Source organism: Puma concolor, chromosome E1 (assembly GCF_028749965.1).
Source record: "Puma concolor isolate L17-30 chromosome E1, mPumCon1.1.hap2, whole genome shotgun sequence".
Classification (NCBI taxonomy): domain Eukaryota; kingdom Metazoa; phylum Chordata; class Mammalia; order Carnivora; family Felidae; genus Puma; species Puma concolor.
Window position 1 is genome coordinate 521,454 of NC_141680.1, and position 23,612 is coordinate 545,065.

The following is a 23,612-nucleotide window of genomic DNA, read 5'->3' on the forward strand; positions in this document are numbered from 1 at the left end:
CGGGGGATCCCTGAATTGGTGAGCATGACAGAGAGGACAGAAACATGAGCAGCTCCCGAGGCAAAGTCAAGGGCACTCCCGGCACCAACTCAAGCTTTGGAGGCAGCATCACAGAAGGTATGCGGTGCTTTTCCACAAAACCATCCTTCAGATTGCAATCACTGGCTCCAAGTGAGTCCAGAAAGCCTTCCCCTCTACTTAGACAGACGTTCGCGAACCACTGTGTCTACCTGGCACACAGAGAGCACATCGTGTTCCCTGCCTGCGGGCCGACTGTGAACACCGCTTCCTATGCACAGGGCTCGCCACGGGCAGGAACAAGTCCCTTTCGGTGCATAACCTTCCGGCCTCGGGACCCCGCCAGAGCAGGCGACAGGAGCCGTTAACACTGACACAGAATGTACTGTGAACACAGTTTCCAGCACTTTACGCACATCAGCTCACCGTGTCATGTGTGCAAATGCTCAGAACAACCCTAGGAAGCAGGTATTACTATTCTCACCCCGCTTCACAGACGAGAAAGTGGAGGACACGTGGTGGTAACATGCCCAGGATCGGACAGGGCGGGGGCCGGAACCCGGGACACCCAGGTCAAGAGCGTCTGCGGCCTTAACCTCTCTGTTCTGCTCCCCACTCAGAATGGCTCCCCCTCTCGACCCGACATGGTGCACAGTAACGAACTGTGACGTACAGTGTCGTGCGGAGAAGGGCCAGTGTGTGACGGGCCCTCAGCGACCCGGACCGCTCTCTCCTCCTCCGGTGTGTGGGCGGGCACAGCGACGGGCGGGGCCTGACTTTGAGGACTAGCGTCACCATCTGGCAGTACCCCGAGAAGAGCTAGGGCTTTCAGACCTACGAGGGGAACAAATAAGGGAATGGTTACACATTTTACAACAAGGGTTAATTCCCGCAGGCGCCAACAGTCACTGCTCCTCTATGGAAGTAGACGGCCGGGCTCTCCACAGAGCAAACCAGAGCACGAAGCTCTCCGGCACCCACACCTGACCTCAGGCACCAAAAGCCTAAACAGTGACGAAGGCCTGTGCTTCACTAACAGCAGAAGACTGGAGACACAACAGGACTGTCTACCCAGGAAACCACTGCCCCACACAATTAGATTTCTAAACTCCCACCGGCAAACAGGTAACAAGACGGCTCCAAAGCACTGGTGTTGCCCCCCTGCCACCCAACACAGGTCTGATGTCCTCAGCGTTTTCTAGAAGAGGGAGTCCCTTACTGTGAAAGGACCAGAACATGTCAGAAGTAACATTCACGCTATGTTCTCCTTAGCACTCTGCAGTCAAGTCAGAATCGTCTAGAGATTTTATGAGGCGAACGACTTTAATTACAAAGTGCTCTCATCTAGAACGCAGTCGCGTGAAGCGGATGTGTGCTCCGGGCTAAAAACTATTCCTTTGGCAAAGTTAAGTCTGGCAGATCCAAACACTAGATACTTCATCCACAGACAGTACGAGTTTCAACTGGTAGCTTTTGTGTCTTTTTTTTTTTTTTCAACTTCGTGTAAATATTTTAGAGGCACTAAGTGCGTTTTAATGTGACAATCTTCCTCAAACGCATGTGAGAGTCTGGAATGAGCTCCACACCAGGGTGAGCGTCTCCCGTGCAAAAGTGGATTGGGTTGCCTCTAACCGAGCACGGCATTTCACTGCTAGTGAGGCTTTTCCTGCACAAGCGGCTGGGAGCTGGTCTGGTTTCGGTGCACGAGCGACAATCACCTTTTCCCTGGTGAGCCTTCATCAGACAGTCCCCCACAAGCTGCATGCACTGGCTGTGCAGGGCCGCGGCGCTGCTGCGGGCCCGGGAATCCAGCCTCTCACTGCCCGCGTCCTCTGCGCTGGCCAGGTGGGTGCTATAGAGAGCCAGCGCGGCGAAGAGCAGCCAGGCGTAGTTGTGGATGTAAGGCTGGATGAGCCTCTGCCGGTCGCTGATCCGGATGGTCACCATCGGATGAGCCGTGACACTGTGGGTGGGCAGATGGCTGCAAAGAAGACACAATTACGGCCTACGGGCCTCTGTGAGGCTCGAATCGAGAAACAGGGCCTCAGCGGGGGTGCGTGCACCCCCCTCAGCGGGGGTCACTGCTGGGCGTTGTGACCTCTAAGGCCGTGCTGACTGAAAGTATAAAGACAGGTACGAGCCCTCTCCCCAGGAAAATGAACCAACACAAACACTGTGATACCCTTTCAGGATTTCACACCCCCTCACCCCCTCCCTGGCAAAAGACTCTCCAGGCAAACTAGCTGATGTAGCATTCCTTTTGTGACATTTGCAAAGTGTGATATCATTTTGGTAACGTGAAAAAATGTTTATAATTTTTAGAATGGATGTGGAGTATGAATGAAGGAAATAATTTAAGATCAGTGATTTGTTTTAAAATACTTTAACAAAGAACAAAAAGGAATAAGCTAAGCACACATAGCAAAATCTCCCTAACTGTTAAATCTGGGTAATGGGTATGTGGGGGATTCAGCGTACTGGTCTCTTTACTCGTAGGCACGTTTGAAATCTGTTAAAGAAAAAAAGGAGGCATACCCATAGGAGTATTTCTTCGCCGCATAGCACCCGTAGCAAAGATCGAAGTCATCACACACATTGCAATTCATCCTCCGGCCGATGATCAAACCCTGGCACTGGTCACAGGTAAACTCCATGCTGACCATCTCGTGGTCATCTCCGTGGCCCTCGGGCTTCACCCCACCTGGGGAAACAGCCGCGGGAGGCGGATCAGGCAAAGGGCTCTTACAAGGGCTAGTTTCCAAACACAAACCGATCTAGAAGCAGGGCTCTGCCGAGTTACCGCTCAGGATGTCAGGAGTCACCAGGCTGTTCCGCCCAGTGGCTCCGAGCACATCAACAGTACGCTCAGCACAGAACTTCTCAGCCATGGTACCACGGATCAATCCCCCCTTTCCCAGTGCCACACAGAGCCTGATCGAGTGTATTACAAATTCCCATTGTGACCACCACCTGGCAGAAACGAGACCACGTACCCATCTGCGAGCTGTCTCCCGTGTGACCCCCTCCTCTGACAAACATGAAGCATCTACTGTGTATTCCCCTTAACAAGCACTGAGAAGTGTTCGGGTCTGTGCTCTCACTTTTTCGTTCCAGAATCACACAGGGAAAAAGACCCCACAATCTCAAACCCTGTGAGTGAGAAACAGCGTTCGCATTCCGTGGGTGTCCGTGCCCCATCGCACACCCTGTTCACCGCTCCTCACATCTGACCCCTTACTGCTCCCGCCACCACGAAGCTGGTCCAGGCAACAACCCTTGGTCATTGCTGAGACCGAGTCCCCAAGGGAAACTCCTATAAGGCCGGAGCCACCTCCCTCCAGGAGAGATCTGATTGTGTCAACACCCCACTGTCTGTAGGTTTGTTCCAACACGCCAGCCAATGACCCCAGGGCCCCAGCCTGGGCCTCGCCTGCCTCGGTCCGTCACTCAGCTGGAAAGACTCTAGACACACTACAGGTGCTCACTCCTCTGTCTCCAGACTTGCTCTGCTTTGGGCAGTGATGCACCACCTTCACATCGCCCAGCTCTGACTTTCTTCAGAGACGAAGTCACAACCCACAATTCACACTTCCTCACGAGCCTCCCCTGCAACACCGATTACTATGACCTCTGAACTTTTCCAGAACACTCGGTCACTCATCAGGAACTCAGCATTCGTGTCCTGGGATATGTATTCTGTAGGCATGTCCCGTTTAGCTCCTGCTAAAACCGTAGCCGCTTCCCAGGACGGGGCTATACCTTCTGGGACAGAGCACTCAGATGCCCACGAATGTCAATGTGCTTTCCCTCAGCACCTGCACATCAGGCATATTCAAGGATTTCTGAGGTCTGATTCTGTGTACTCGACCACTTGGACACGCTGCATGATTCGGAGAGAAAAGTAATGTTCTGCAGACTCAGCTGACTGTGCATTCGTGGGTCCTGTGTGCTTACTGAGCGACTACACCCAGCTTGACAGAAGCCGGAAGCCCGTCAGGCCACAGCTCTGGAGCTTCTCATTCACCCAGGAGATGAGACTCCTATCTGCCAACCAGTCAGAGCACACCCCGGGCAGTCTTTCTATTCAGCACAAGGGGAGTGAGAAAAACCGACCCGGTCACGGAAAACAGCACGACTACCACTTCTGGGCACGGCCTGCTCGGACCGCGGCGCGTACCTAGGAAGCAGGTCGTGCAGAGATCCATGTCGCTGCACTGCAGACACCGGTAGCGGTGCCAGGGCGCGATCTCGTCACACCCGTCGCAGGAGATGTCCACGTGCAGCAGCTCGGAGTAGCGGGCAATGAACATGTGCATCTGTAAGGTGAAGGCAACGCAGTTAGCCGATGGACTTCCCAACGTGGCCGCTGCCCATTAACCCAGTCGTCCCGGGAGAGGTTCGCGAGCGCTCCGCCCTGCAGCAGGTGCCAGGGAGAGAAGAGGGAGGGACCGCCGTCTACTCAGGAACCCCCTCTGGTGACGATACAGACTGACGATAGCCCCGACGGGCAAAGTCAGGGGCCGAGAGAACCCTGCAGGGGGTATCAGCGGCCGTTGGGAAGGGCGTGAAGGGTTTTCAAAGGAGGTGAGTCCTCGGCTGAGACCTGAGGGACAAACGGGTGTCAGCTGGGCGGGGGTGAGCGTGGCAGGCATGACAAACACCATCAGTAGCAAGTTCTACAGGAGGGAATGAGACAGCGGGACGGTGGTTCATAAGACTGTCAGTAATCCAGTACCTGAGTGTAAAAGGCGGTAAAACGCGGGGGGAAGCAGGTGGAGGAACGATCTCTGAGCTTCCTAAAAGTTCCTCTGGCTACCGAGTTGGGGATGGACTGCAAGAGGCAAGACCACAGTCCGGCAGACTGGCCACGGGAGTGGCTGTCAAAGCAGCTCCGTGACACAAGGGCGGTGAAAGGCGGGCAGGCCTGACAGACGCTAGGGAGGCCGAGGTGCGGCACCTTGGGGACAGACTGGACGTGGGGCTGCGGAAGGGAGAGGTCAAGGACAGCATCCAGATTTCTAGCTTGGGTACTTGGTTGGACGGAGCAGCGTCAGAGAAACAGGAAACACTGCCGAGGACGCGCTGTTTGCAGGCGCGTGAAAGGGAAACCTTCCACGGGGGGCGGGGAGGCAGGGGCACCGCGGCATGAGCAAAAGCACCGGTTTTACTGGAAAGGAGCGGCAGGCCTCAGGACCGCCTGGAGAGCAGAAAGTAAATCACTAAGTAAATCAGAGCACACAAGCCACACCACCTTAGAGCTACTGATGGCTCTCGGTAAGACACTACCACGGGAGAGAGAAAACTCGCCGAGGCCACGTGGGCGTGCCCCACCTGAGCACCGCAAAGGTGCTACGTGACCACCGTTAACTGGCACACAGTAGGCACGCGATCCTGAGAAAATGATCGAATCTGAGGCAGGAGATGCCTGGCACAGTGTGGCAGTGAACGCGGAGACAGACACGGCAGGCTGTCGGAGCCCGGTGCCTCCGCGCGTCTAGACCACGGAACTCTGACTGGGCGCTCGGCTGCTCCCAAGCTTGCCGGGCGGCCCACGACTGCGACGTGGCTCCCTACGTCACCTGCCTACAGGAAGAGGGTGTGCTGCCCGAGGACACCGGGGCCCAGGGCTTTCAGCACTTCTCTCGGTGGAGGGAGGAAGACGTGGGCCCCTCGCGAGCCCACACTCTGGGAGTCCGGTTCTCCAGGAGGGAGCTGCACTCGGAGGGAGGTCAATCCGGGCTTCGGGGCCCCTCAGGCTGTACCACCGGGACCCTCGGGAGCCGGCCGGCGGGCACCCCCCGGGCAGACTCTCCTCTCCAAACTCCCAGCAAATCACTTCAGATTACTCCAGTTGAGAGGTCTTACTTTCCTCTGCTTCTCTGGGTCTTCCTGGGCTATTTTTTCATACCAGGCCTCAAACATGCCATCCTGACACTCGTCCATCCATTCTGAGTTCTGCTTGGCATCAGCAAGCTCATCGTCTTCACTCCACTGGCTGCAAGAAGGACACAGAGAGAAAAGCACGCTGGGGAGCAGACTGGCCCCTTCACGCTGCCGAGCGAAGACGTCCCAGGACCGCCAGATTGCCGAGAGGTACATAGCAGTGAGAAGGAACGGACGACAGTGGGTGAGGAGCCGGAGCCTGAAAGGTGTGCCCCCAGGGCACAAGTGCACCTGCGAGCCGTTCGTGGTGACCCTATTCTGTGCCAGGCACTGGAGCCATAGCGAACTTTTTCAGCTCCAGCAAGAGAGGCAGGCGGGAGACCCGGGCTCTGGCTCTCCCATCAGCTGCTCTGAGGCCCTGGCACCACACTCCGCTCTGCTCAGTGTCCTCGTTTCGTGACATTTTTTCTTAACGTTTACTTATTTTTGACAGAGACAGACAGAGCGTGAGCGGGGTCGGGGCAGAGAGAGAGGGACACACAGAATCCGAAGCAACTCCAGGCTCCCGGCTGTCGGCACAGAGCCCGACGCGGGGCTCGAACTCAGGGGCTGTGAGATTATGACCTGAGCCGAAATCGAAATCGGAGGCTTAACCAGCTGAGCCACCCAGGCGCCCCTCAGTTTTCTCCTTTCAAAGAAGAATTTCATATAGATACTCCCATGGGCTCCTTTTAGATAAAAAAAATTACAGATTTCCATAACTTCAGTTCGTAGTTTGTTTTAGCACCAGAATTTTACATACAAGGGGATTTGCTCGCCGCTAAATGCGAACACAACAGACTCCACTCTGGGCGGGGCACGGAGGGAAGTGGCAGGGTGGGGGGGTGGGACTACTTGGCTGACCCCCTCACCCCCACCCCGGCTGCGTCCCCTCACAGAGGGCGACGCCAGGCTCTGGGGAACGAGGAGATGGCTGTTGCGCCACCTCCTTCCCCAGAATGTCTGACAAAGCGAAGCCTCTCCCCTTGCCTTCCTTCTCTCGTTTTGTTCTGTCTTTTCTACAGACACGACTGGCTCCTGGGTAAGTGGACTTGAGCAGGGAGGAGACATTAAAAGTGGAAAGGAAAGAAAATCCGCATACTATTTTTTTTCTCATAAACTAAGTCTTTACAATACGCAAGAGGGTAGAGTGGCTAAAACCCTATATGCACATAACCAAAGAATAGAGAAAAGGGTTCTCTGATTCCACAAGCGGTACCAGGGTGTCCAAAAATGCGGAGGGTCCTTGTCCTCCAAGCTCCCAATCCCCCACCACCAACTCACATACGCTTCCTCGCACCAGACCCTGTTCTCACCCCTGAGAAACAGAACTCACCTGCCCTTCACAACAATCCTGGGAGGTAGGTACCATTATTATCTCCAGGCGGGAGGAGGAGGGAACTGAGGCAGAGCGGGCTCCGAGTACCTGCTCAAAGTCACCCGGCTGGTCTGTGCCCGAGCCAGGACACTACACAGGGAGGAGCCTACGCAGAGGAACCCAGCTGCGACCCCAGTACTCACGATCCGCTCGAGGAGCCGCAGACGCAGGACCGGGTTCGTACCTGATCACACTGTCGTGGACACTTATGTTCTCTTGTGTCATTTTCATGAGGAGATCTGGTAGCTGAATGTCCACAAAGAAAGCGAGGTCGCCAGGTTCCCAGCCCATGTCCAGAAGATGAAGCAGGGCTGTCTGCACACAGGACAAGGCAGGCAGCAGGGACCTAGAGAGCCCATGACGGTGCAATTTGTGGACGCTGTCCATCGCCAGGGGGACAAGACAATGCAAGTCACGACCCGCTGTGTCTGCAGGTGGAGAGCAGACGGGACGGCTGGTCCTTCCAAACTGCACACACCCCACACAAGCCCTCGTCAAAGCACAGCTCAGCAAGGGCTCCAGAAGCACGAAGTGAGGCGTCTGCCCTGCCAGGCCTACCTCAGGGGGCGTTTTACGGCCAAGGACGGAGCCGTAAAGATCACCTCCCGATAAACAGCAAGATGGGGGCCAGTCCCGAATTAGCCCAGGTCGGTCAGCGTAGGAGGAGAGGGAGACCGTTTGATTCGAGGTTTCTGTCTGAAGCACCTACTGTGGAGGCGCCTGGGGAAGGGCTCTCTACTCAAATTCTAAGACTGCACCTAATACATCTGAAACTCAAATGACAGGTTGGAAATCCCTACATGGACCGAGAACCATCCCCTTGAAAACGCTCACACCACACAGAAAAGAAGCTGGGACAGAGTATACAGTAGGTTGGCAATGAGCTCAATGGTTCCATATTTTCAACACCGAACACGTATTTCTTCTAAAATCAGAAAAAGTAGGAAGAACGCTTTCTCTGGAAATGGCGCAGTTATACAGTACCTGTCGTTTATGCTGCTGAATCCTTTAACCGCTTTGACCAAAAATAGAACAAACTGGTAGTAAGTGTCTCGAATCTCTTTGTGCAGGTCTGCGCCACAGCCCTCCAAGTGTCCAAAATAACTAGAAACAGAGGAAAACACTGATCACCTGATTGCCAAGCCATCGCTTACTTAGTAATTGTGATTCCTTACAGGAAAAAGAGCCAAGACGCGGCGCCCGCACAAACTGGCCGGGGACCTGAGCACAAGTGCAGTCGCTGGGAGCAACGGCAAAGCAGGGTCACGGGTGGGGGATGGGGGGGCCGGGGGGCTGGCGCCAGGAGTGAGGGGCGGCAATCGTTTCTCTCTCTCTCTTAATATAAACCTGCCCCCAACTGATGGCTGGCCACCACCACTGAGGGTCTCGGGTTCTGGGTTAAGTACTCTGCCCTCATCAGCCACACCCACCCTCGCCTCCCCTCACAGATTCCACCTTGACCCTTGCCACCACGGTGATGGCATCACCTCTGAGACCCTCACCTGAGAGCAGCCTGCCCACCCTCTCTGCGACCCGACCCCCACAGCAGCGACTTCAGCCCCAAGGAGCCCTACACACCACAGGACCTACTCCTCCCTGATGACCCAGGACGTCACTTCGTGCCCACTGCCACCCACGCCTCCCTTCTCTGGGCCGCAGACCCAGCTGAGACCCCACGCCCCTCACCGTACACTCGCCTGGGAACCCTACGCCGGCGCCAGCACCGCACAGCACAGTGTCGCTGGAAGAGGCACCTCTCAAACAAGCGCTCAAAGCTCTCAGGCAGTCAGCCTGCCTTTCTCACTTGGTGTTACCTTCAACCCCTCCTGCCTCTCCTTAAATGGCCGCCACTCCTCCCAACCCTTCATGTTTAGCTGATGACTCTGCCGTTTTGTTTAAAAACCGAAAGGTCACACGGGCGTCCCCCGTCTCTGTGCCTCCATCCATGCTGTGACTCCCGCCGCAGCCACAGACGGCCTCCTGGGCTCTGTGCAAGCCGACCCCTTGGAGTCACGCGGTACCTGCCGTGCATCAAGTGCGCCTCAAACTGATGCTCTCCCGCCAGCATACGACACGCTCTGACACCTCTTAAAAACCCTCCGGTGATCCCATTTCCCCTGCATTTCTGCCCCTGTCCTCTGCTCCTCTTTGAGGCCAAAGTTCTCGAAATGATTGTCTGTGGTCTCTCCCTCCGTTTTACACGCCCCATTTTCCTCTCAACCCGGTGCGCCTGTGCTTTCGGCCCCATGGCCCCGACGAGACTGCAGCAGACCCAGTGTGTTTTCACGTGGTGCAACCTCCCACATCAGCGTACGACACATTCTTCTCTCAGCTTCTATGACCCACCACCCCCAGTGTTCGCTCCTGATGGCCACTCCTTCCTGATCTCCTCAGCTGACCCCTCTTCCTCAGCTCTGAATAAAGAGATGACCTTCATGCTCGGTCCTGAGCCCGCTCTTGTCCACCTCTGCCCTCTTTCTTGGCCATCCGGTCTCACGGCTTTAAAGACCACCTATATGCTGAGACTCTGTCCCTAACCCTGGCTTCTTTGCAGAACGTCAGACCCTTACCCTTACTGCCTGGATATCTGTATTTGGATGTGAAAGAGGCAGCTCAAACCACACACACCAAACAACTTTGGTCTTCTCCCCGATCTGTTTTTCCATTCTCTTCCCCTCAGGAAAGCGCATCACCATCCACCAACTACTTCGCTTCTGCCCACGCTTTCCCAGAGAGCAGCCAGAAGGGTCTTTCATAAACGCAAACGCCAGTATGCTCCTCCCGGGCTTGGGGTCCCCCATCTACGACTCAGTATGAAACCCAAACACCTTAAATCATGCCCTACAAAGATGTACATCACCTGAGCCCTGCCTGATTTCCTGAGCGGGTCTCCTCCGATCCTCCCTCACTCAGGCACGCTGGCTTTCGTTCTGTTCCTCGGGCTAAGCCCCTGCCCTAAGGCCTCTGCCCTGTTCCTTCGGCCTTCGGTGCTTTTCCCTGAGTTCAACCTGAGCTCTCGGTTCACAGGCCGTCTTCTCAGCCTGCTCCCTGACCACCCCACCTACACGACAGCAGCTTCACCGGATTACTGTGTATCACTGTCCAGGACGGGCAGATTACATAGACGAATGGATGGATGGATGGACTTCTGTTATTGTCTGTCTCTCCTCCATAAAATACAAGCTCCATCAGAACAAGAATCCTGCCTGCCTGCACATACATCACCTAGAACAGCGCCCGGCATAGTGCTCAGGAAATACTGACTGAGCTATGAGAACAACCTTGTGAAACACTTCGTGTCCTTACTGTAGAAGAAAACTAAAGTCAGCTCACAGCTTCCAGGAGCTGACTGATGAGCACGGGTACGAGGGAATACAATCCTCACTGTCTGGTCAAATACAGCTGATAAACTCATCAGGAGGAGCGAACTCGTATCTGGTATTTACTCGCTAAAAGGATAGAACCCCTTTCTCCACAGGATGAGAGAACTGACCAAAAACATACATTTGCATCCTCCACGGAAATACGAGTTACTGATTAAAGAAGACAATCAGGGTTTCTTTAAAACTACCCCTGCCTGTGTTCCTTGCAGGTATGGACTCTGGACTTACTTGGTAAACTCTTTCTGGCAGGTCAGAAGTTCCAGCAGGAAGAGAATGCACGGCGGCTGGAAGCAGTGCGGCTGCCCGAGGGACTCCGTGCAGTACTGAACTATCCTCAGGACTTCGAGGACGCTCTGCGCTTGGGCTTTCCTCCAGGAGAGAACCTTCACAACACTGAACACAGAACCCAAGTCAGGGGCACCGAGAGAGCTCAAGCGGGGGCATGTTAACAACACGGACGGACTGCTGTGAGGGCGTCAGAAAGGTCACTCAGGAGGGGGACCAGCACCTCTTGGCTACTTTTAGTCACTGCCCAGCAGCAACACGAAGCGGCTCCCGCCAACTGTCCAGAAGCCCCACAGCCCAGACTAACAAATTCAGTCATCAAAAAGGAACGTTGGGTTCTTTACTGCCCCACAGAGACAAAGTTTTAACTCTCAGGACGGGGAAATTAAAACATGCAAATGCAATACTTCCAGAGATGTAGGTCCACAGGTATATAATTCTGTCAGAAAGTATCAAATCCTAAGTTTCTCCCAGAATTAAAAAAGACACATCTATAAACGACAGCCACCATAACAAATGTTTCTTTTCACCCTAGCAGGACATTACTGAGGTGCAATTTTCATACAGTGTAACGTGCAAATCTGAAATGACAAGATACACCTCTAAAAGAAAAAAAAATAATCACCCGAGTTTTCATTGAACATTCTAGAACAAATCTCAATCTCTCTTTCAAGTATTAACTTGCCTGCCTTCACATGAACCTCAAGCCTCTGACCAGCCCGGGTGCCTACAGCTCGAAAAGAGAAGGTGCTGGGAAGGCGCTGCCCGGCTCACCTCTCGTGGGAGAGGGACTGGTCCTTGATGAAGTCCAGGACATCCCTCAGCAGGGGGTATTTCTCTTTCACTGTGGGCGCCGGTCTGGCCTCCTCCACTGACCGGAAGGAGAGCAGCCGGAGTCGCCCTCGGGTGAAGGGAGGCCGCCGGGTGGGAGCGGAAGGTGACGAGGGCTCCTCAGGGGCGGCAGGGGGCACCTCTGAGGCAGGGGGGCCGCTGCCGGGGGGCAGGTGTGGCTGCGCTTCCGAGCCAGGACCCCCGTCCCTCACGGCAGGTGTGGCCGCTTCCACGGGAGACAGCGAGGCCTGGAAATGCTCCTCCACCACAGAGCTCGTCCTCGGGCGCCTGTCGCGTGACTGCAGGTGATCCACGTCATCTGTGGCCGCCAACTTGTCACGGCTTTCTTCTGAACTCACTCCCGTGGGCAAAAATCTTAGCAACAGGAGACTCTTCTGAATACACTCTTTCGCTAAATGCAAACAGCAAGGAAGGTAGTGAAAAAAGTCAAAACTAAACTTACTGCTTACTTCTGGAGAGAAAATAATCTATATAAACTCTGTAATTTAAGACGAGAAATACCTCGGTTACCACAGGGATATACACATCTACTGAAGAAAACAAACCTTTGTCTCACTGTACAAGTCACAATCTCCCCAGCACTGTCATCACACTTAAAAAGAAGTTTTATTGGGGCGCCTGGGTGGCTCAGTCAGTTGAGCGTCCGACTTCACATCAGGTCTCAATCTCCCAGCTCGTGGGTTCGAGCCCCGCGTCAGGCTCTGTGCTAACAGCTCGGAGCCTGGAGCCTGCTTCGGATTCTCTCTCTCTGCCCCTCCCCTGCTCACACTGTCTCTCTCCCTCTCTCTCTCTCTCTCTCTCAAAAGTAAATAAACATTAAAAATTTTTTTAAAAAAACTTTTATCGTGGATGTTTTCTAACATGCAGAGAGAAGAGTATAAGGACGCCACTGTACACCCCTAACGCCAGCCCAAGGCCAGTCTCATCTCGCTAGCCGCTGCCTCCCTGGATTATTTCCATGCAGACCACAATATCACACTATTTCATCTAAATGCTTCAACACATTTCTCTAAAATAAAAGAGATTTTATTTAAAAAAAATTTTTTTAAACATTTATTTATTTTTGAGAGTCAGAGAGCAGGGGAGGGACAGAGAGAGAAGGAGACAGAATCCGAAGCAGGCTCCAAGGCTCTGAGCAAGCTGTTGGCACAGGGCTGGATGCGAGGTTTGAACCCAAGAACCGGGGATCATGATCTGTGCCGAAGTCGGATACTTAACCGACTAAGCCACCCAGGTGCTTAAAGTAGTAAGAGTTTTTAAACTGACCATGATATCGCTAAGAAATTAGCAGGTAATTCCTTAATCTACTGAACACTCAGTGAGAGCACACTTTGAACGCATTAACAAGATGTAGCTCAGAAACACCTGACGTCTCTCTCCTAAGAGAAGTGATCAGAAAGATTCAGCATTTGGGTCATATTAATAAACAATTACTCCTGGGGCGCCCGGGTGGTTCAGTCGGTTAAGCGTCCGACTTCGGCTCAGGCGATGATCTCGCGGTTCGTGGGTTCGAGCCCCCCGCGCCGGGCTCTGTGCTGACGGCTCGGAGCCCGGAGCCTGCCTCGGATTCTGTGTGTGTCTCTCTCTCTGCCCCTCCCCTGCTCATGCTCTGTCTCTCTCAAATAAATAAATGTTGGAAAACAAAATTGAAAAGATGGACAATGACTCCTCTGGCACTTTTCTCTCTGTGACCATCCTTGGAAACTACATGTAGCTCCTGTCCTCCTACTTTCCCCAGGTCAACACACCTTCAACTGGAACAACCCGGAAGACGGGTCACCGGTTCCCTAGGCCACGCAGACAGAAGGCTGAGTGGCGCACTCACCCAGGCTCTCGGGGTTCAGCTCGGCAGCCTCGGACCCGTGCCTTCCTTCTGCCTCGCTCCCCAGGCTCATCAGGGACTTCTGCTTCATCTCTAGCTGGGGGGAGAGGTGGGGCCACATGACCACACTGTGCGGGCCAGGCTGCCAGAACAGCCACAGCACGCCGCTTCAAACACACCCAGCAGCACTGATGCCACGGAGACCCGCGCCATCACCGTGCGGCCACCGAGGACACGGGACTGAGTTGCTTTTGTTTGTCCTGGGAGGAAGCCAGACTTTGAAAGATGGATGCGTCTGCAGGTGTATGTGCAACACTGCTTTCTTTTCAACTATGCACTGTTTGGAGGGGGTTTTACCCCAACCCTATTGCTCGAAAACCGTGAACACTGGAGCTGGGGGGGCCGTTACCCACAGCTGACCAAGCGCCGCTAAGGCAGCAGAGGTCTAGAGAAGCGAAGGGTCTTGCTAGGGTTACACCTCCAGTCTGCTGAAGTTGGACCAAAAGTTCGCCTCCCCTCTGTCTGCGTGAGGGGACGCTCGTAAGCGATACCGAGCCTGCCGGGCAGGGGGCGGTGGTCACACAGCGGGAGCCATGGTGCGCACAGCCCAGGCGGCAGGCCGTCCGTGCCGCCCGAGAGGCCAAGGTCTGGGGAAGGAGGCTGGCGTCTTGTCCAGCTATCGGCAGTCTGTGCTGCGCTAGACCAGAAGCGTGGCCTACCTTGTGCCTCGTCCACTGCCAAACCCTTTCACCTGAGCCGCCTGTGGAACGAGCCTGTGTCGGACACGCTGTCCTCAACGACTGCCACTGCCTGCCCCGTCTCCTCTGCCAGCGCTGCTCTGGCCCTCCTCTCACCGTTCTGAGAGCAGGACCTCTCAGTTTCTTCTGAGAATCTGTCCGTTTGGTCCCCATCTATCTATCCATCTGGTGTGTATGCTCCGATCGCTATGGATCCTGGTCAGGCCTCTCTGTTCCCGGGTAAACTCACACCTTAAAAAAACATCCCCGATGGCGTGAAGCTATCGTCATCCCTCTTTTGACGTTTCCGTGAAGCACCAGTGAGATTCTTAAACGTTTAATGAACCCTACCGCCAGGCGTCTCTGATAACCCGTATGTTCTCATCCTCAGCACGTCCCAGTCTGAACTCACCCCCTACTCCCAAAGACCCAAGGCCACTTTCCCCCGTCCGGTCAACGCTTCCAGCGCTTTCCCCTGTCCGGTCAACGCTTCCAGCGCTTTCCCCCGTCTGGTCAATGCTTCCAGCGCCCAGCAAGTCACCAAGGCAGGAGCGCGGGAACGGTCCTGGACGCCACACCACTGTGCACCCCTCAACAGCGGCCACGGAGCCTGACCATCCTACCCCTGGAGCAGCTGTCACGTTTACCTAGGGACCACGGTCAGTCTCCTGCACTCCGTCTCCTTGTCCATCCCCTCCTCCACGATTTCAGGATTCCTCCCAATCACTACACAGCGTTTAAGACGACTGTGAACACATAAACAATGATAACATGTAGGGTCCCTCTCCACGCCTGAGAAAAATGATCTCCCGAGCACGGCGTTCGCCATTCCTGTGCATCTGCACTACGCGCCACAGACCCGGGCTGCGTGTCAACTTAACGTGAGGTGGAGCGCACTCAGACCTCCCTCTCGGACTGGTTTCTGCTCGTCACCCGTGTGTGAGCTGACACACGTGGCTCGCCTCACTCACTCTCACCGCGGCACAGCCGTACGTGACCGTCTCACACTGCAGCGTGGCTGAGGCAGCCAGGTAACACACGGTCTCGCTGTCCGTCCTCCTACCGGTGCACATTTTGTTCCTCCAGTTCATGGCTGTCACCAACGAACGGTTACTACGGAACCACTTTTCTACCATGCAGAAAGGGCCCCCCTTTGACAGTGGCCTTTCCCCCACTGAAAGCCCTGCGTGGTTGTCCCGTATCTACCACAGTGCTTTTCCACCTGGTCCACGAGGTCCCGCAGAGTGGCCTTTGGGGTGACAGCCCCCCACACGCACCCTGTTTCCTCTGAACATCCTTCGCGCTCACCACACTACGATCTCAAGGGTTCTAAATTATTTTACAGCATTTCGTGTTGTCACTGAACTTAAGTTTTTAAAAAATTCCTAAGGTTATGCTCTTGAGAAGAGGGCTGTTACACCTTAATGACAACGAAACCATGGTGGGAAAAACTCAAAATACATAAAGATCCCATGCAAGGAAAATCTTACCATCCATATCCGAATCCCATCTGCCAAATAGTACACCTGTGCAAACTCCTCGCTCAGGGCTGTGTGGCCCCCACTTTTTACTGGGGAGAGGAGATAAGGAGAGGGCGCTCAGTTAGCTCAATTCACTACTGCGACCAAATCAGTTTATGATGCGACCAAATCAAATTTATGCACAAATCAGTTTCTAAACTTCCTAACACTACTAACACAGAGTCTTTTCCCTGAGGCACACACATTGCGGGCAGGAAGACACTTGGGCGTAATAAAGATCAGTTAAGCCACAAATACCTGGAATGGGTTCTCTGTGTTACTTCAAACTAACCCTTTTCAAGTGAACAACATCTGAAACGGACACACTATTAAACGGGGTAAAATATTTAAAGTAAAAATATGAGAGTAAATTATCAAAAATATTAAAAGTAAAATAAAGTATTAAAAGTGGATAAAAAATAGTTATTAAAAAATAATAATTATTATTATTGACATGAAAAAGGTTCACGGTATAAATTAAGTAAAAAAGGTCAGCTTTGGGGGCGCCTGGGTGGCGCAGTCAGTTAAGCGTCCGACTTCAGCCAGGTCACGATCTCGCGGTCCGGGAGTTCGAGCCCCGCGTCAGGCTCTGGGCTGATGGCTCGGAGCCTGGAGCCTGTTTGCGATTCTGTGTCTCCCTCTCTCTCTGCCCCTCCCCCATTCATGCTCTGTCTCGCTCTGTCCCAAAAATAAATAAAAAAAAAAAAAACGTTGAAAAAAAAATTAAAAAAAAAAAGGTCAGCTTTGAAACAGTGTAAACAAAATTATTTATAAAGAACATACGTATTTAAAACACAGTGTGCACGTAGGTACATATATACCGTAAGGCCAGGTAGATATGCAGAAATATGTTAATAGACTTGTTCTTGAACTGATAAGATTATAATTGATCGTTATTTTAAGCTTTTCTGTACTTTTTAAGTTCCTACATGGATATTATTCTTATAATCAGAAACATAACAAAAAAGTTGTTTGTTTAAAAGAAAGACCTATGAGCCCTGCTTCTTTCTTGTCTTGTAAAAACACAAGGAGAATGTGTCAGAACAGCATGATGCTTTCTGGCAAGCGGACATATGATGTGAGGACAACTTTCTGAACATGCAGGATGTGCCGGGCTCTATACCAGGCCCTGGGGACACAATGCTGACGAACGCAGACCTGGACCCTGCCCTCACGTAGTTTACCGTCTAGGTGAAAGACTCCTGCCATATATTTCTAGTGCGAAAGATTGACCAACTTTTGCACAAAGGTGACCAAGTGATCTAGACAAGGGCCACCCTTAAAGTAGCCCATCCCATAGGACCTGTGAACAGCCCTGAGGAACTGAGGGCCTCCAACGGTGCCTCCAAAGCCCGAGTGGCAGGTATCCTGGGAACAGCCTATATTCGGCAAAGTGTTTCAAGTTCCCACATCAGACTGTGTGTTTCTCTCCTGAAATAAGATATGTGATATCTGAACACAATCTGAAAAAGAGCTAGGGAACTGGCAACCAGCCAAAAATTTTGTTTCTCAGGGTTTGTTGGTTTTTTTTTTTAATTGTTACTTTAAGTAGACCCCACTCCCAACGTGGGGCTTGAACTCACGACCTCGATGTCAAGAGTCGCAGGCTCTACCGACAAAACCAGCCAGGTGTTCCTGCTTCCTAGCTGTTAACTCACAAGGCTTTTGTCCATCTACTGAGACGGTCCAGCTCTCTTACTATAATTTGATTGTGAAAACATACACTGGATTTTTGCCTCAAGACCTGACAGGACACATCGCCACCCCCTAGCAGAGATACACTCTTCCATGGGATGGCTGTTTTCATAAATCACGCGTGCCTCCATGTAGATTTTGTTTACTTGAGCAGCTTCTTAAAGGAAATAGTTAAGAATTGAAGAAGGAGGGATTAACGGAGATGTTTTAGAAATCAGGAAATAAACTCTGCAAAGTGAGCTCCAAAGAACCGGGCAAAAAGGGCAGCAGTGACCCTCGCGGTGATCGTGGTACCAGCAGCCGTCAATGACCTGCTCAGATGGGAGAAACCACCCACCCCCGCTCGTTTCATCTGCGCCACAGAAGTGCTCGGGGACACCCCATGTCGTCTTTAGGGAGAGTGTGAGATGTTCTTCCCTTGAAAGACGATGAGGAGAGAGATTATTATGAGGCCGCAAGCTGCACGCACAGTGGACACAGGTGCACACGACGGCAAGGAGCATGCTGCCCGCAGACGAGGCTGAGCAGGGCCAACGCTACAGGAGCTCTGTGTGCAGGTGCGAGTGGACACCTCCGCTCCCGTCCCTGATTACCAGCACACTGAATGACCTCAACGGGTCCGGGCGTAACCGGCATCTCTCGGAAGGCCAGAGCCACCGGCCCCCAGTTTACAGTTTTGCCTGAGACTAAACCCAAGTCAGGGTTTCCTCCCATTAAACTTGCTGGCAGTTTTCCGTGAGATTTGTGGAGAAAGAAGTGACCTGTCGATTAGGAAACTCAAGGCCACTTGCCACGCACGACAATCCACTGACTATAAACTGGTCACGAATCTCTTGACCGGCAGAGTAGGACTTAATGAGACGAAGTCTACGGTGGTAGAAACACGTTCATATTTGAAAATATTTTAAAATTTTCACTTAAGATAGGCTTTCTTAAAACTTAGCAACTGGCCTTCGGATGAGAAATATTCCCTGTAGTATAAGTTACCATATTTCTGCAGCTTCTCATATAAGTCTGGAGTACGACACACCAGAGCAGCAAAGGTGGCGTTCACAGCTTGATCAATAGTGGAACCAGCAACTCTATCTGTCTTTGGGGCCTGTTTTCTACATGCCTGTATGAGTCCCTTGCACAGTTCTGACAGTGGCCCACAGCAGCTCTGGGCAGGGTCTGCCTGTACAAACTCAAGAAGGAGACGGCGGCAGGGATCCTCGGGGATGCACGTGACCTGGAACAACAACAACAACGGGTCCCGGTGAGCGCAGCCGTTCGAGGGGTACGGTTCGGCGAGCACCTGCCGGGCCAGAGGAGAAGGACAAAACACGGGGTGCTCTGGGGAAACCACACAGGTACACGGGTTGAAAACCAGGGTAAACGTAGGGAGACGGTGAGGGCGTGAACCCCAGCGCCACCACAGAGCAAAAGGTTATCGAGCACCAAATGCCAGGGAGGGATGCCCAGTGCTGAGAGCCCACCGGACAGAGCCCCCGGGGCGGCTGACGTCACGAAGAAGAGCCTCTGGGAGGGAGTGAGCTTTGGGCCAGACCCTGAAGACTGAGCCGGAGTTAAGAGTCAGCGGCGAGACTGACCTGGCCTTAAGTCTCACCCGGGGCTGGGCGGTGGGTGGGGGTGAAAAGGGCAGAGTGGCGAGGTGAAAGGAGATGGGATAGAGCCTCGACCGTCATACCGAGGAGTTCGGACTTCACCCTGTGGGCACTGGGAGCCATTACTGGTGCTCGGCAGTGGGATGACAAGGGACGATAAGATGATGCCGCAGCTAAAAAGCCACATCTACAGAGAGAGGATGGCGGGGGAGAGGCCCTGGACCCTCCGCTAACCTCCGAGTGACTTGGGGGAGGGAGGGACAAGAGGTAGTGCAGGGACAGAGGGCAGGGCGACGGAAGGGGGACGAGAGGCAAACTTGTTTAGTTGATGAAATACCACGAGCGCCGCTGTTCACGGACAAGAGTGCAACACGAATCGTTCACTCCGTCTGACTCAGTGGGCACCAGCGGCGGACTCAACGGGCCGGTTCAGCAGCTCCGAGAAGAGAGCCTTCCTGAGCACCTACGCCACTCGGCTGGGGTCACTCCCTCGCCGTGTCAGAACACCCACCACCCACCGAGCGTGCAGTGTGGACACCAGGTGAACTAGGGGTGGACCCTGCCTTCCAGGGGCTAACAGCTGGCGGGGGGTGGGGGAGTGGGGGGGACGCAAACACAGGCGTTCGTGATTCAAAGCGGCGACGGTGAGCGAGCGGAATCCACTGCAGGTAGAAAGACGCCAGGACAGTAAATACCTCCTTACTATCCTGGCGCGGGCTAGTGGGCCAGCTGGCTGCTAATCCCAGCTCCAGACATAGCTGATGCCGGAAGACCGGTTTCCACAGTGGAGAGTTCAGGACCGCCGCCATTTTTGCCGGGGGCACGGCCACGTCGCCCCCTAACTCTGGAAAGAGAAGGCTCGTGAGAGCTCTGTTCTCCCGGCGACACCGAGAGTCTGTCAACTGCCCAAAAGGAGGTTTTAACCACTGGGTGCTCGAAGATGAGCAAGGGATCCACGCAGTTACCACGACATGACTGCGGCACTTGATAAACACCCCTCCCCACCGCGAACCCATCCTGTGCCACAGCCTCAGCTCCGGGGCACTGCTGGAGACCGGGCACAGGTGTTTAGTGACAAGGGAAATGCTCACAAGGTGTAAGCTTTGGTTTGCAAAAAAAATGAGAATTAAACACGCACCCTTGTGTGCTTATGAGCAGATGTAAAAAAAGACTGGGTGGAAATATATTAAAATGTTAATACTTTTCCCCACTAGGAATGGCTTTTCTCCTTGATTTTCCCATTATGCAATTTCTATGACATTCTACTTTTACAATCGGAAAGCCTCAAAAAGTGAAATAGAAATGAAATACATGAGGAAGTTTTATTCTACAATTATTGTTTCTTAGATGCATTTAATAACTAAGCTGAAAAATCACCTTACACCAAAATCCACATTCCCATATTTAACAAAAACACTCATGTGGTTAAAGGATATAAAGCTTATTCTATTTCTGGCTTCCAGATTTCACTAACAAGAACGAAAAAAACAACAGCAATGTTGCTGAACACCTGCCCCGTGCCCCATGTGCCCTCTGTGACAGGCTCCAAAGTCCACGTCAAGAAACTACGGAAATAACACCCAGTGGACACTGGGTTTACTCCGGTTTGGTCTAGAGGGCCCTGTGACAGGGCACCACCTGGCCCTCCCCCACGGACTCACTGTGCGTAGACTTGAGCGCCATGCACTGGGCAGCGAGGCGTCCCAGCAGCCGGGAAACAAGCAGTTGTAAATCCGACGCCCACGACACGGCCACGTCGGGCAGACCGTAGGCCGTGACTGTGAACTTGTAGCCCCACTCATTGTTACTGCTGTCAGAGTGAAAGAGGAACTGGAGCCGCGGGCCGGCCTTAAAGGTCACTTTCTAGAGAGAAACACAGAAGCCACGAGAAAGCGCCACTTCAGTACCAAGCACGTTCTCCAAGACTCAAAAATCTAAATCCAAAGCCAGTCTGTATTCTCGCCATTCTATCTTGCCACGCCCACCGAGGTGATGAAGGAGAAACGAACAACGCAACGACTGGAACGGAAAATTCACCCCTGCACCTAGTGAGGCTCTCTAAACCCCGGACGCCCATCTTGGCCAGAAACGGTGCTTGTGCGTCCCTCCGCTCCCTGCCAAGACCACTGACAGCGGAGAGGAAACCCCGCGCCAGAGGTCGTGCGGGCCCCACCGCGGTGGGGCCCTCCTGGCTCTCCCCACATGCTCCGGGCCTTCCGGGACCCACTGGCCCTTGCACGCTGAGGATCCCAACTCCCCGTTCACACCGGACAATGTGACACACACCAGGGATTGGCAAGTTTCCTGTGAAGAGCCAGACAGTAAATTATTAGACCTCTGGGGCCGTGTGGTCTCTGCCGCGACCACTCAACTCTACACTGCAGCACCAAAGCAGCTAGAAACGACACGTGAACCAACGGGGGCGAGGCCACGTTCCGAGATACCTTTATCTACAAAACAGAGGACCGGCTGTCGTTTGTGAACTCTGACACCAGCCCTCCCTTTTACGAGAGCGTGACCAACACTTCCCTTCAACACCCAGCCGCCCTTCCCCCCACGGGCTGCCAACGGCAGAGGCTCGGTGCAGAAGTGCACATGCCACCTCCTCCTGGGAGCACCACTCACCTTGGGCCACTTGTCAGTGCCGACTTTGGTGTCATAGCGTGTCTTTCCACCTCTAGCGTCGGTAAATTCCAGATAATCGTACCTGTGAAGGCAGAATCGCTGTTACCTGCCCTCGCTCACGTTAAGCGTTTCCGCTAGGGGGAAGCATGAGCGTCTTACCGCTTCTCAGTCTCACACCGCTCATCAAATTCCACCTCAAAACAGGTTGCGCCCGGGCTAACAAAGACGGACACCTCGTGGCAGTTGTTCTCATAGTTGTGTGCAGACTCCTTCGTCCACGTGTGTAACACCACCGGACGCTCCTGTGGCCAAGGCTCCACATCGAGCTGCACAAACGAACAAGCAAGCAAGAGAGCGTCCATCACTTCGTGTCCAGACACGCAGGCAACGGGGCTTCCGCGTTAGCACCCGGGCAGACGGCCTGGACAGCCGACACAAACTGCCGCACGGACTCAAAGTATCCCGATGTTCCATCTGCGCACCCCGGTCACCACGCGTCTCCCCGAGCAGTGGTTTTTAGGGCACTACAGTGCTTCCGTGATTAGCTTCTGTTTTCTGGCTGGGGCAGAGCTGTTTCCTGGAGACCACTCACTACCCACTTGAATTTCCAGTGGGAAAAAAACACCGAATTTGGGACCTTGGCAAACCTGAGCTCATCTCCTCTTCTCCCTCCCTGTGTTTTCGTCTTTGCCTTTTCACCTTGAAAGTAGGCTTTATGATACATGCCCTTTCTATTTCCACAGAGTTCTTTTGAGACTCAAAGAAGATAGTGAAAAATCTTTGTGTCCTGTAAGGTTAAGGAGGGAGAAAATTCTTTTAAATACCCAACCATCGAATTTGCCTTTCGACATACGTTCTCTCTTCTAGACTTCAATCTGGTTTTTACTTACACGGCTTTTGTGTAAGTTCATGTGCTAGGAAAGGAAATTGACCTACGTATAGCTTCCTTTCTGACGCTGATCAGGCCAGACCAACTGGGGCCACCCTTTATCCTTGTTAGCAAACCAGCGAGAGAACTCGGGGCGGGGTCCTCCCAGAGGCAGTCTGTTCATGTAGATGTGCATGATGTAGGTTTCGTTCAACAGTATCATATCACTCTCAAGAGGGGACGCAGAGGGGCTCAAATGCCCACTCGAATTACCGTATTTGGCCCTCCTTCAGGGTCACTGCACAGCTGCTTCAACAGTTCCGGGAGCGTGCTGAACTCTCTCAGGAGCACACAGTGCGAAATGTCCAGAGTGCAGAAGTCCAGGAGAAAGATGACCTAAAAGGAAGATTAACAAAGCACTGGGCGCCTGCCTCAGACTCTGCCCAGGGCTGCGGGCCACCGACCCCTCCTGCTTCACAAAGGCTGTCACCGTTCTTACCAGTTGACGAGCTGCCATGGAAAACACCGAATTACACAATTTCTCTACAAGGGTCTTTCCACTATACTGTGACAAAAGGGATTCCAAAATCACTCTCAAGCTCGCCAGAAACTGTGCCACATCTACCAAAACATAAAGACAGTAATTAATACTATACACGGTAGAAACGTCACTTGCTTAGTCGTCTTCAAGGACAGAGCTGGAGAGGGTCACAGATGCTGTAGGGGGATTCCACGTCAGAAAGACCACGAGACCACTATGTTTCCCTCTGGGAAGGAAAAGCAGTGCCAATCTCAAGAAAGATCACTTTTAAAGTGAGTTAATTTTTTTTTTTTTTTTTTTTGTCTTTACTACTTTTTGACAAGGTGGAGACAGCACCTGTGTGAGTGAAGGGTTACTGGCTG

The 23,612-nt window shown here is 53.2% G+C and overlaps 1 protein-coding gene across 4 annotated transcripts in view; it reads right to left on the minus strand.

The window, feature by feature from the left end:
* Window positions 1-23,612, minus strand: part of ZZEF1 (zinc finger ZZ-type and EF-hand domain containing 1) — a 104,859-nt gene that overhangs the window by 30,943 nt on the left and 50,304 nt on the right. For 2 of the 4 annotated variants that reach the window (XM_086685617.1, XM_086685616.1), the window contains exons 20-37: window positions 23,209-23,330; window positions 22,983-23,105; window positions 22,001-22,167; window positions 21,842-21,923; window positions 20,878-21,079; window positions 19,912-20,060; window positions 18,600-18,840; window positions 15,888-15,967; window positions 13,664-13,757; window positions 11,761-12,229; window positions 10,930-11,094; window positions 8,303-8,422; window positions 7,503-7,697; window positions 5,884-6,013; window positions 4,196-4,334; window positions 2,554-2,719; window positions 1,737-1,999; window positions 692-852 (exon numbers count right to left, since the gene is read on the minus strand). In XM_086685617.1, the coding sequence (XP_086541743.1) occupies window positions 692-852; window positions 1,737-1,999; window positions 2,554-2,719; window positions 4,196-4,334; window positions 5,884-6,013; window positions 7,503-7,697; window positions 8,303-8,422; window positions 10,930-11,094; window positions 11,761-12,229; window positions 13,664-13,757; window positions 15,888-15,967; window positions 18,600-18,840; window positions 19,912-20,060; window positions 20,878-21,079; window positions 21,842-21,923; window positions 22,001-22,167; window positions 22,983-23,105; window positions 23,209-23,330 (3,068 nt within the window). The remainder of the gene's footprint in view (window positions 1-691; window positions 853-1,736; window positions 2,000-2,553; window positions 2,720-4,195; window positions 4,335-5,883; window positions 6,014-7,502; window positions 7,698-8,302; window positions 8,423-10,929; window positions 11,095-11,760; window positions 12,230-13,663; window positions 13,758-15,887; window positions 15,968-18,599; window positions 18,841-19,911; window positions 20,061-20,877; window positions 21,080-21,841; window positions 21,924-22,000; window positions 22,168-22,982; window positions 23,106-23,208; window positions 23,331-23,612) is intronic. The other 2 variants (XM_025920364.2, XM_086685618.1) reach the window with 1 other exon arrangement.